This window comes from Balaenoptera physalus, assembly GCF_965194825.1.
Source record: "Balaenoptera physalus genome assembly, chromosome: 11".
Classification (NCBI taxonomy): Eukaryota; Metazoa; Chordata; class Mammalia; order Artiodactyla; family Balaenopteridae; genus Balaenoptera; species Balaenoptera physalus.
The window spans coordinates 70,642,093-70,655,657 of record NC_138896.1 but is presented as its reverse complement, the minus strand read 5'-3'; the positions used below and the strand labels follow the sequence as shown (position 1 = coordinate 70,655,657).

General features: G+C 36.9%; 1 protein-coding gene and 1 long non-coding RNA gene across 6 annotated transcripts in view; one reads left to right on the top strand and one right to left on the bottom strand.

Moving 5' to 3' along the window:
* SMARCC1 (SWI/SNF related BAF chromatin remodeling complex subunit C1) overlaps positions 1-13,565 on the top strand; it is a 182,618-nt gene that overhangs the window by 83,715 nt on the left and 85,338 nt on the right. For all 5 annotated transcript variants that reach the window (XR_014250518.1, XM_082411972.1, XM_082411971.1 and 2 more), the window contains exons 13-18: positions 2,726-2,763; positions 5,525-5,646; positions 8,534-8,605; positions 11,002-11,115; positions 11,691-11,844; positions 12,889-13,002. Coding sequence is in view for 4 of the 5 variants with exons in the window: in XM_082411972.1 (XP_082268098.1) it covers positions 2,726-2,763; positions 5,525-5,646; positions 8,534-8,605; positions 11,002-11,115; positions 11,691-11,844; positions 12,889-13,002 (614 nt within the window). In the remaining variant the exon portion in view is untranslated. The remainder of the gene's footprint in view (positions 1-2,725; positions 2,764-5,524; positions 5,647-8,533; positions 8,606-11,001; positions 11,116-11,690; positions 11,845-12,888; positions 13,003-13,565) is intronic.
* LOC309637421 overlaps positions 1-13,565 on the bottom strand; it is a 107,862-nt gene that overhangs the window by 57,633 nt on the left and 36,664 nt on the right. The window lies entirely within an intron of this gene.

The following is a 13,565-nucleotide window of genomic DNA, read 5'->3' as shown; positions in this document are numbered from 1 at the left end:
TTCTTCTTTTCAAACTTGGATTCCTTTTATTTCTTTTTCTTCTCTGATTGCTGTGGCTAAAACCTCCAAAACTATGTTGAATAATAGTGGTGAGAGTGGGCAGCCTTGTCTTGTTCCTGATCTTAGTGGAAATGGTTTCAGTTTTTCACCATTGAGGACGTTGTTGGCTGTGGGTTTGTCACACATGGCCTTTATTATGTTGAGGTAGGTTCCCTCTATGCCCACTTTCTGGAGAGGTTCTATCCTAAATGGGTGTTGAAATTTGTCAAAAGCTTTTTCTGCATCTATTGAGATGATCATATAGTTTTTATTCTTCAGTTTGTTAATATGGTGTATCACATTGATTGATTTGCGTATATTGAAGAATCCTTGCATTCCTGGGATAAACCCCACCTGATCATGGTGTATGATCCTTTTAATGTGCTGTTGGATTCTATTTGCCAGTATTTTGTTGAGGATTTTTGCATCTATGTTCATCAGTGATATTGGCCTGTAGTTTTCTTTCTTTGTGACATCCTTGTCTGGTTTTGGTATCAGGGTGATGGTGGCCTCGTAGAATGAGCTCAGGAGTGTTCCTCCCTCTGTGTATAGCAGTTTTCAACATTTGATATCTTTTTGTTTGTTTATTTTCTCTTCCATCTCCTGCCACTCTTAACTGGAATATAAACTCCATAAAGACAGGGACTTTTTCTTGTTCATCATTGTGTCTTTAGCATTTTTTTAAAAAATAAATTTATTTGTTTATTTTATTTTATTTATTTTTGGCTGCACTGGGTCTTCATTGCTGCACGCGGGCTTTTCTCTAGTTGCAGCGAGCAGGGGCTACTCTTTGTTGTGGTGTGCGGGCTTATTGCTGTGGCTTCTCTTGTTGCGGAGCATGGGCTATAGGCGCATGGGCTTCAGTAGTTGTGGCACACGGGCTCAGTAGTTGTGGCTCGCAGGCTGTAGAGCGCAGGCTCAGTAGTTGTGACGCACGGGCTTAGTTGCTCTGCGACGTGTGGGATCTTCCTGGACCAGGGCTCAAACCCATGTCTTCTGCATTGGCAGGCAGATTCTTAACCACTGGACCACCAGGGAAGTCTGTGTCCTTAGCACTTGGACGGTGGCTGGTGCATAAAATTTAGTTAAATGTTTGAAGGCTGGTTCCTTATAACCTGTTAAAATACTACTCATCTTCTTATATCCTCTAAAGTAGGGGTTGGCAAACTTTTCTAAAAAGGGCCAGATAGTAAATATTTTAGGCATTTTGGGCTATAAGGTCTAAGTTACAGCTAGTCAGCTTTGCCATTGTAATGCAGATACAGCCATTCATAATATATAAACAAATGATCACGGTTTATTCCAATAAAACTTTTATTTACAGACACTGAAATTTGAATTTCAATTAATTTTTGATATGTCATGATATATTTATTCTTCTATTGATTTTCTCTTTGACCATTTAAAAATAAAAAAATCATTCTTCACTTACAGGTGTGATAGGAATCCCCAAGACCATCCCCAGGTTTGGAGATTCTCTAGAAGGACTGATGGAACTCAGCATATAGTTGTACTTATGGCTGACATATATCACAGCAACATAGGAAGCATAAACAGATCATAAGGGGAAATAACACAGGCAGAGTCTGGGTGCAGGCTTCCTTACGCTCTCTCCCTTACGTGAGGGATCGCACAGAGTGCGCTTTTCCCACAACAACACACATGCAGTGTTTCCACCTAGGGAAGCTTGTTTGAGATCAGTGTTTCTACTGGTAATGTAGGGTACCCTCTGCCTAACACATACCAGAATTTCAGGCTGCAGAAGTTTATCATAAGCTGCGTTGTGCACAGTCTAGGCACAGCGAACCACCCTTCTTATCAGTTAACTGTTGACTAGGAACACACTAAGAGTCAATTTCCCAGATTCCATACAAAAACAGGCAGTGGGCCTGATTTAGCTTGTAGGCTATAGATCCTGACCCCTGTCTAAGCAGTTTATTTAGTGCTTTTCAAATAGCAGATTCTTGGAAATATTTGTTTGAAGGAATAATGGGAAAAAATGGCTTCCTTGTGTTCTCTTTAAACTTTACAGTGCCTTAGTCACTGCCAAGGGTCATAATAATTATATAAAAAATAAAATGTTACAGGAACTTAACCATGTAATTATTTGTGCTGTAACCTCTTACCTTTTCCACCGTGGAACTTTTACTTTTCACTATGGAAGTCAGCTGCCTAGTTTAAATTATACATGGATTTGCCTTTGTTCTTTTGCAAGACTAACATTTAGGTCCTGTAGTCCCCTATCCTCAGAAGGTATTAACACTCTTGGCAGGACTTTGTCTGTAGGGATTGATTATCACCTCCTTCTTTACTCCTCATTCTTTACTCATTTCCTCTGGGATCCGAAATGTCATTACTTTGTTTCACTAAACCTCTGGAGGCAAGAGCCCAAACCAAGTTCCTTACCTATTATTAAGTAAGATCATGACTAAGATTGTAGCCCAAGTAGTATTTAATTATAAGTTCCCTATTGTTGGAGAATTTTAATGATTTGTGCTTTGAATTTTTACTCACCTCTATGCTTCTGTGTACAATTCTAATTTACTGAATTATTCAAGGTGAATTAGCTTTAATAATGCTGTTTCTTTCCTTTTCTCTGTCCAGTATCATTCCTTAAACCTTAAGGTTTCCAGGTAATCGAGAGAGCATTTACCTGTTAAATGAATTACGTGTTTTGATTTTGCAGATGAGCAGGATGAAGAAACAGTCACAGCAGGAGGAAAGGTAATGATTTAGCTAGGCCTGGTGCAACAGTAACTCTAAGGGTCCTGTGTATCAAGCAGTAGAAACACTGATTTGGAAATTTCCTTAGAAATATTCCATTTTGAGGTCCTTCTGATTTTTTAATTTCTTTTTAACACACCCCCAAAATAGTGTGTCTTTCTTGACCCACCCCCCAAATTTTATCAAGAGGAATTTGCCATTTTCCCAGGTAGTATTCCTCATATGCTATAGTTTCTGGTTCCATTACTCTCCTGGTTGCAAGTTAATAATCAGAGCTGCACAATATTCCAGATGAGCAGGGACCGTGCCTTGCTTTGATTTTCTCACTCCCATTTCTATTAGTGCAGCCCCAGCCCACAACTGATGTAGCCTTTGATCATACTCTTCACCTTTTTTTTTGAGCCTTAAAGTCAGCTACTTCCTGTTTCATCAATTTTGCTGCGGAGACATGTCAATAATTAGGCTGTAGGATGGTGTTGGATTTTAGGCAAGGTTTTATTTCTCTTTAAATAAATGGCACCTTGTTTATTCAGGTTGTCATTTCTAACTGTGTTAAGATGTGTAACTAATTCTTAATCTCCTTGAAATAACTTCCTTAATGCTGAAAATGGTTAGTTCTTTTTTTTCTTTTTCAGTGAGTCAGAGAACTTCCCCCATAGTGACACTTATTGTTGTTTTTTACACAGTCATGAAATGAAAATATTCATGACCGGATTTCAAGGAAAAGTATTTCAAGAAACTCTTCTACAGATGGCTCTTCAGCTCAACTGTTCTTATGATTTTTTTCTTTAAAATCAAACTTCTTTATTCAAAGAGCTACTCATAAACATTTATGAATATTACATTTGTAAAAAGATGTCATCTTTTAGAGTAGAAAGTATTGGGTGGCAATAAAGGAGGCCAAAATAGAAAACCAAAGAATTACGCCCCCCCCCCTTTTTTTTATGTCAAAGGTGGGAGTACTTTGGAAACTATGGACAAGTCTGTTATGTAACGTAAACCTAAGATGGTTAGAGGTGGTTACTCTAACACCAGTCCCATGATGTCATCCTGCTTCTTTCCTCACTGAGATGACTAAACTGTAGACTGTCAGCCTTTATTCATTTCAATACCAGCCTCTCCCTAGTTTTCCTGAATAAAGAAAATTTTCTGAATTGAATCACATTGAATTTGTAGAACCTATGCCACAAAAACAAATTAACCATGAGCATAGATTTTGCTAGCTTCCCTTGTTTGGGAAATAAAATTCCTTACCTTTGTCATCAATATTAACACATTTGTTTCAATATCATTTAAGTAACAACCAGAGTTTCCTTGATGATTTCATGCATTAATTTTTTTTTTGGTATTCACTGATCTTAAGGAAACTACTGTCTTAAGTTTCTAGCAGTAACTAGATCCTCACCTAAAATAACATAACACAGGAAATTTAGGTTGATTTAAGTTAAAGGTAGAAATTAAACTATGGAACCATTGTAAAAGAATATGATGCAAAATTTGACTGGTTTCTTAACAGAAAAGAATTTTATAAGATTAAAAACAGTAAAAACACCACAGATAAAAGGTTGATAGATAGAACTCTACACAATTTGAAAATATCTGAATGTTAATAAGCTTATTTCCTGTAGTATTCTTTGTAAAAATGTTTAATCTGAAGTTAATTGTGAAGAATCATTGTGATAAATAGAGATTGGTAGATGCTCTACAAGCTGTCTGGTCTGGATTCTTCAAGAATTTTAATGTCATAAAATCTCCCCCAAAAAGGAGTCAGGGGTTAAAGGAGACATGAATATCATATATAATATGGACTCCTTGATCAGGTTTTGTATTGAGGAGAAAAATCTGTAAAGGACATTTATGGGACACTTGGATCCCCTTGAATATAAAGAGTATGTTAGATAATATTATTTGAAAGTAATTATTACTGGGGGAATTCCCTGGTGGTCCAGTGGTTCGGACTCCGTGCTTTCACTGCTGTGGGCCTCGGTCGGGGAACTAAGATCCCACATGCAGCCAAAGAAAAAAAAGTAATTATTACTGTTTACTGGTAGCATAAAAAATGTTCTTGTGTTTTGACCTAAAGCAGTGCTTTTTGAAATTATTGTATTAGCAAAACCAGGTTTTTAGGTGGAATCATTTGCAAAACCTACATAAATGTGATAAAAGTCAGAACCAATTTTCATCAGTAAGAGTGGTTAAGAGTGTAGGCCCTCTAGCTGGGCTTTCTGGAGTTTTATCCTGTTTATGTCTTGTTAGCTCTGTGCATCATTTTCTCATCCACAAAAGAGATGATAAACAGTACCTGCTGTTATTGCGAGGAATAAGTGAGATATTGCACATATCGCTGTTGGCAGATACTTAGTACTCAGTCTTTGGGATTGGGGAAACCTTATCCTTATGTCTCAGTGTCCTTGTGTTACCTCCTTATAAATAAATTGAGAACTAGTAATTTAGATTTGTGATTCTAGGATTAGGTAAAACTAGACAAATAAGTAGCAGGCTATTGTGGAAAAAGTTTTGGGCTTTCTGAGTTGATTCCCTCATCTGTAAAAAGGAGGAATAAAATACGCTATCTCATCTGGACATCTTGTGAAGGTACCTTAAAAACTGTGAAAGGCTATTTTTACTTGAAATTTGTTCTCCTGGTCCTTGAAATTGGATCAGCTAGCTGCATTTTCTGTAACCTGCTACTAGAAGTTTGAAAGCTCTTCCATATCTCTCTGTAGTTCTCTTTCTCTGAACTTTGGCTTCTTTTCTATAGGAAGATGAAGATCCTGGCAAAGGTGATCAGAGTCGGTCAGTTGACCCTGGTGAAGATAATGTGACAGAGCAGACCAATCACATTATTATTCCTAGCTATGCATCGTGGTTTGATTATAACTGGTGAGTAGGTCGCTTGCATCTGTGAACATGGTAATTAGGAGTGGGAAAACTTTCCTTGAAATTATATTGTGCTCAGAACTTCCCTGGTGGTGCAGTGGTTAAGGATCCGCCTGCCAATGCAGGGGACACGGGTTCGATCCCTGGTCTGGGAAGATCCCACATGCTGTGGAGCAGCTAAGCCCGTGCACCACAACTACTGAGCCTGCGCTCTAGAGCCTACGAGCCACAACTACTGAGCCCACGCGTTGCAGCTACTGAAGCCTGCGTGCCTAGAGCCTGTGCTCCACAACAAGAGAAGCCACCTCAATGAGAAGCCCGTGCACCACAATGAAGAGTAGCCCCTGCTCTCCACAACTAGAGAAAGCCTGCACGCAGCAACGAAGACCCAGTGCAACCAAAAATTAATAAATAAATGTATTATTTTTTTTTTAAAAAAATTGTGCTCTTCTGCCCAGGTCCCCTCATCAGTAATCACTGTCACACTGGATGAAGGGGGATGGAAAGTTATTTTATTTTAACTTTGGAATGTGTTCTTTTGGTTGTTTTACTTGGGGATAGAAACTATTGTGTTGTAACTTAGGGTTATAAAATTTTGTAAACTTGAACCTGACTCATTTGGAGTCAGTTTTAGTTCAGACAGGCAAATGCTTGAGTATTTAATAATTATAAAATATTGATGTTCATTATATGATTTTTAAACATTATGGAAATATATAAAGAAAAATTCATCTTAGTACCCAATAATGGCTTCATGTTAATCGGAAACAGGAGCCCTTTCTTGTATAAACCGTGGCATGTAAGAGAGTTCAGGAAAACAACCTCTTCAACACCCTCCCTGTCATTTACCACAGCCACTGTGGCACCCTTGGAACATGGCTGGAAATAAATGGAGATGTACATATCTTACCTATTGATTACTTATGAAATGTAACTCTTTCACGTCAGGCTGATTTTTGTTGGACAGTTTTTTATTTTTAAATATATGTACCAGAACTCCAAATAGATGTTAGTTTCTTTAAGGTACTTTCATTGGAAGGCTGTACACTTAGTCTAGTGATGCTGCCCTTACAATCTCATGGTCCTGTGCTTATATATTTATCTCTTTTAAAACCAACTTAAAAGAATAGGGTGGATGGTCCATTTGAGTCATACCTCATTTTTGTCCAAAACCACAAGGTATGGCCTCTACTATTGAGACTTTTCAGCATACTTTTTAAAACTAACTCTGAATGCTGTTCCTCATTGTTTTGAATAAGTAGAAGCTGAAACAGAATAAGATATCGCTTTTCTTTGAAGGTCAGTCTTCATTACATTGATTATTATGTTAAATTACTTTCAAATTTGGAAGTTTCATTATTGTTATTTGTAATTACAGATTAAGATTCAGAATGGCTTGAGAAACTAGCATTTTCCCCTCAAAAAAGGGGAGAGTCATAACAGTACATAGTTTTTTAGGTTTTTATAGGTTACAGAAACACTTCCATTTGCATGATGATCTTTGCATGTCACAAAGTGTGCTGTTAGATGGACAGTAGAGGTATTAGTTATATCCCTATTTTATAGATAACTACAGCCTCAGTTGAAGTGGTGCAAAGTTGCAGAGTTGCTAATTGGAAGAACTCAGGTTTTCTGATTCCGAATATCCCACTCCTTCTACTACTTGACTCATTCTCAGAACGTAAGGAATCAGCTGCCAGTACTTCAAACATAGATTTTTGAAAAAGAAAGTGCTTGCGATTAAACATTCTTGTGTGTTTTGTTCTTGGTGAAATTGTTTTTGTGGCCTCTCCCTAACCTGTAACATAACAATGAGAGGTATATTAGGACCAGTTTATAATTAATTGCTTACAGTTATTCTCCTTATAATAAAACTTGGAAATTCATTATACATATATCTATGGAACATAAATTCATCTTAGAAATTATCTTCCTGTAAGTTTCCAGGTGATTCATTTTATTTATAGTATTTGGTAGTATCCAATTCAAACAATTTAAACGTTACCAAATAATGAAAGAGTGAATGCTTTTATTTGTGTTCACAGATTGTTGATTTGCTCTTTCCCATGTAATCTCTGTACGTGTTGCATATCTGGAAAGGCACTGAGAAACTAAAATGTGTCATCAGGAAAAATATTGATTAGCATTAATGTCAAAACCTTTGTGCTAAAGGTACAGTTGGTTTCATTTGTAGAGTGTTTTAGGCCTGATCATTTCACATGGTCTCTACAGTGCTTATCACCTGTAACATTTTATAAAATTATCAGTGCTTTTTATCTGAATGTTAAAAATTAGTTCTGTGATCTTTTTAAAAGCAGTAAATCACTGAACTATTTTTAAAAATTCAGTTCACCACAAAGTTTCTGAATGCTGGATGAAAAGGTGCATTAATGTTGAGCCTAAGAAACCGATTACAGTCAGTTTTGTTGTCTTTTGGTCGATCATTCATTTCACCAATTTGTTGCCATGCCAACTACTATGATTTTTGTCAGCCAATTTCCAAAGAACTTTTCCTAATTTGTGGCTCATCATCTAGTTACGGTGTGTTATGACAAGAACATAAAATCTGAAGCCTTCAGTGTGTTTATAGAACTTTTTGAGTTTGGTTATGGGAATAGAAGAACTACACTAAGTATTGGAGGTGAGAAAGGGAAAGCTTTCTTTAGCTCTATATATTATATATAACTTTATAAATATATATTACATATATTCTTTAATTTTATTATTACATACTGTTAATACATAGGAACTTGTGTAAGCCAGTTAAATTTTGCAAGTAGTGCTCAGTTTTTGGTTTTATCAGTTTCACTTTGAAAATTAAACAAGCTTAGCTCAAATTTCAGGATTTTATTTTTCAAAGAGGACTCCTAATTGTCTTTTTCCCCTTCAGTATTCATGTGATTGAACGGCGTGCTCTTCCTGAGTTTTTCAATGGAAAAAACAAATCCAAGACTCCAGAGATGTGAGTGAAATGTAAAAATGTAATCCTGATACTGTTACATATTTTAGTGGAACCAGTATTAAGAAAAATTAATATTTGGATGTATTTGGCAGGGGGTTCTTAAAGCACCCTTCTGAGTTAATCTTTGCTATTGTCTGAAAGTTTACAAATATCTTACTCTGTTCAGAACAGTGTTCATATCTCAGCTACACATCACTCGTTGCTTCAAAGGAAATTGTTTCAAATTTTTTCTTCCTCAATCTTGAACTGTTGATACATACGCATCAGCTTTTGCAGCTAAAGATTGAATTCAGTAACAGATACTCACTAAACTGAGTTCAATTTTCTCCCTAACTCACCTTGTGAGTACCTGTTTGTTATTGATTATATATAATCTAGGAGAAAATGAACCTTTATCTTATTTTCCTGATGAATGACTTTTAATTAAAAGAATGCCAAGGGCTTCCATGGCAGTCCAGTGGTTAAGACTCCGTGCTTCTACTGCAGAAGGCACGGGTTTGATCCCTACTCGGGGAACTAAGATCCCACATGCCACGGGTTGCGGCCAAAAAAATTTAAAATAAATAAATAAATAAGAGAATGCCAAGTATGATGATAATAGCTGCATATAAATTGATCTTAATTACATAAAGCATTGTTGTGCTTTTGCATTGGAAGCAGAATTATTAGAAGGAAGAAGTTCATTAGGAAGTATTTTTATCTTTGCCTGGTGACCCTTAATTATAGACTTCCAGAAATCCTTGCCCCCTAAAATAAATCCGTTATCTGTCACACTATAATTACCTTTCCGTGTCTTGTCTTCATAGTGTTAATCTGTTTTCTGTTATACACATGTGACTGCGCAAATAGATGTCTCTTGTTTAAATTGTTTAGGGAAGGATGCTTTTACACACAAATCACATGGGTGTAATACAGAAAATCTAATAATAAATATTTTGTCGTGGTAAATTATCCATGATAGTTTGAGATTCTAAGTTTAGGTGTCAAAGCTAATTTCAGCTTTTCATAACAAAGCTGTAAGGAGTCATTTAAAACCAGAATCAAAGATTTGGCATAAGAAGCCCAGTCAGGTTTTTTCACCTATTTAGACATGGTATATTCTTCTGGCTAATCTGCCTATTGCCACCAAATTGCAAATTGCCAGTATTTATAAATACTTACAGTTCTTGGCAGTCTGCTATTTAAAAGCACAACTTAGCCCATTTAAACTTGTAAATTCACCTTTCAATCTTTGTTTATCCAGCTGTACTTGTACAGGACTCTTTGAATAGTATACCTTTTTTACTTTGACGTAGCTAACTTCAAGCTGCTAGTCTTTTGCTTTACTTTCGTGGTAAGAAGTTTTGCTAGGTCTCTACCTTCTTTACACACTTGTTTTAAGTATTTTATGGCAGAAATGCTTGGGTACACTGTGGATGTGGAATCTGCTATGACTCAGAATCTCAGTTTTTCTCTCCTTTTTTATATGGCTTGTCTTACCTCTGAGTTTGGCTTCATAGGTTCTACTTGTTGCATAGCTGGGATCTCTAAAAAACTGATAGTCAGGAAGTATATAACCATTGTCAGAGCCAGAGCCACCACACTTTGCTGAATTCTAGCTCCACCACTTAACCAGCCTTTTGGTCTGGGACAAATTCTAGTTGTGTGTATGTGTGTGTGTGTTTTGTTTGTAATTTTCTTGGCCACTGTGCCTCACGACATGTGGGATCTTAGCTCTCTGTTCTAGTTGTGTGTGTGTGTGTGTGTGTGTGTGTGTGTGTGTGTGCATTTTGTTTGTAATTTTCTTGGCCACTGTGCCTCATGGCATGTGGGATCTTAGCTCCCTGACCAGGGATCAAACCTACGCAGCTTGCATTGGAAGTACAGAGTCTTAACCACTCGACCGCCCGGGAAGTCCCTTAGGACAAATTCTTTAACCCTAATCTATAAATAGAATAATAATAGATCCTACCTTATAGAGAGATTGTGAGTATTAAATGCATTACCACACAGAAAGTCCTTAGACCTATGGCTGGCACACAGTAAATGCTAGGTACATAGTAGTGTAGTTAGGGAGACAGCCTGAGTAACCAAGTGTTATTTGCAAATTCTGCAGGCAACTAAGGATTATTGATTGACCTCTGTGACCAAGGTTGTACTTATTTTACTTCACACTATCTTCATCAGATTACTCTATTGTGCTTATTATATGTTAGTTGTTTTGCATTTTAGGGATTCTTAACTCTGAGTTACACTTATGACTGTAAATACTCAGTACATTATCACTATTGTTTGTTGGACTGTTGTCTTAACTTTTTGTTGTATTTGGTTGGGGAATATGGAACTATTTGGCTCTATGAGTTACCATTTCTGAAAGGATGTGTGTTCACCTTATGAATTTTGGCATTACTTTTTAGATACTTGGCATATCGAAATTTTATGATCGACACATACCGCCTAAATCCCCAGGAATATTTAACCAGCACTGCTTGTCGGAGGAACTTGACTGGAGATGTATGTGCTGTGATGAGGTAAAAATGTCTTGACTTTTTCTCAGATATTTCACTGCAGGTGGTTACTGATACATTGCTAATGTTAGGTTGACTAAACTGGATGTTTTCTTGGTTAATAAAATACCTAAAGCATCCTTTTTTTTTTTTTAATTTTACATTTTACATCTTTTATTGTATGGTCTAATCATAAACTGACCGTAGATGGACAGTGGGTTAGGGTGGGGAGTGGATAAGCTCTGTGCCCTAAATCTGTCTAAAGAAAAAACCAAAATGTAGGTCTCCTCCTGTGAGTTTGGTTTATGTGTGAGCTCTTTGACCATGGACCTACATGAACATTTGTTCCCTCATTTCTGTGATTGAAATGATTAGGCTTTATACTAGGTTTGGGGGTGCTATGTTCAACATTATTTTGAGTTTGTAGAAATTGTCCCTCAAACCAAAATTGTCAGTTACTTTGTGATGGTTCATAGCCTACAAGAGAACACATTTACTTAGGGTTTTTTTTCTTTTGTTTTTTAATGAAATGTAATGATGCTTATGAAGATGATGAGGTACATTCTCTAGATTTTAACTTTAAGAGCTTTATCCTTCAGGGTTCATGCCTTTTTAGAGCAGTGGGGGCTTGTTAATTACCAAGTGGATCCAGAAAGTCGACCCATGGCAATGGGACCTCCTCCGACTCCTCATTTCAATGTATTAGCTGATACCCCCTCTGGGCTTGTACCTCTACATCTTCGATCACCTCAGGTAAATTAGTGCAGCCTTTTTTTCAGGTCTGGGTGGTAATAGACAACCACTTCTAGCATTTATATTCAGGCATTACTATTATAGTCATATAAAAGTGCTGTTCCTTAGCTGATAGGTTATGTTTGTTTGTATGTTGTAAGTGTTTGAGTCCATAAGAATATTTAGTTGTTTAGGATAATGCTCTCCCATTAATGCCAAGAGTCTATGCTTTATCCTGTTATAGATTTGCTTTCATAACTCATGGCTCCTTTATCACTTCTGCCATCAAAGACACTAGTAAAGAAGCAGACTGTATAAATGTGTTAAATTGTTTAGAACTTCTTCCCCTTCCTAACATTTGGAAAGTGGACATCTATGCACATGTTCTTTTTTTCTTTTTAATCTCTTCTATAGAACTTTTTAAAAAATTTATTTAATTAATTTATTTTTGGCCGCATTGGGTCTTCGTTGCTGTGCTCTGGCTTTCTCTAGTTGCGGCGAGCGGGGGCTACTCTTTATTGAGGTGCATGGGCTTCTCATCGCTTTGGCTTCTCTTGTTGCGCAGCACGGGCTCTAGGCACGCGGGCTTCAGTAGTTGTGGCTAACAGGCTCTAGAGCACAAGCTCAGTAGTTGTGGTGCACGGGCTTAGTTGCTCCGCAGCATGTGAGATCTTCCCAGACCAGGGCTCGAACCCGTGTCCTCTGCATTGGCAGGTGGATTCTTAACCAGGGCACCACCAGGGAAGTCCCTTGAAAAGATTATTATGTCAATCGGATTATGTATACCATTCAGTTGGAATAACACGAATCTAACCTATAAATTGCCCTCCACTGTGAAATATTAAAGAAGACTTGTCTATTTTCTCTGTGACTTAAGAGAGGCAAAAAAACAAAATGTTTCTTACATGTTGAATTTTTGTTAGAAGTGTAGTATAAGGTGTAGGTATTTATTTTTTTGTAGAATCTCTAGTTGTTTAAGTGCCAATATTAAACATCCTTAAAAGCCTCTGTCCCCTTTACTTTGTAGAGGTTAATACAGCCATTTATCATTTATTTGACTCATAGGTTCCTGCTGCTCAGCAGATGTTAAATTTTCCTGAGAAGAACAAGGAAAAACCAATTGATTTGCAGAACTTTGGTCTTCGTACTGACATTTACTCCAGGAAAACCTTAGCAAAGGTAAGGATTTTTCTATAGGGACATACGGACTACAAGCTAGCATATGCTCTTTGTCCTTCTTCCTTCTAAGAAGCATCATTTTCCGTAAGAAACTTGTTTTACTTTCTGTAGGGTAAGGAGGTGCTTTCTACTTAAATCTGATGACATTTTGTAAAAGTCACTTATCTTACCTTAGTATGGTTAGAAGATAGGTATTTAAAAATAACTGTGATTAATGTGTTAAAATGAGGGGGAAAATGGAGAATTTCAACAGAGAATGGGAATATATAAAAAGAATCAAATACCTATTGAACAATTGAAAATATACTGAAATTAACCCATTGGATAGGTTTAACAGCAGGCTGGACACAGCAGAAGACAGGATTAGTGAACTCAGGTTAATAGATACATTGAAACTGAAACAGGAGAAAAAGAAATTGGTTGAAGTTGAGGGGACAGGACAAAGAGAAAAGAGTACAGAGACACATGAGATACAGTCAAAGGAATTAATATTTATCATTAGAGACCTATGAGAAGAGAAAGAATGGTGCAGAAGCAATACTTGAAGATGTAAGGCCTAAAAA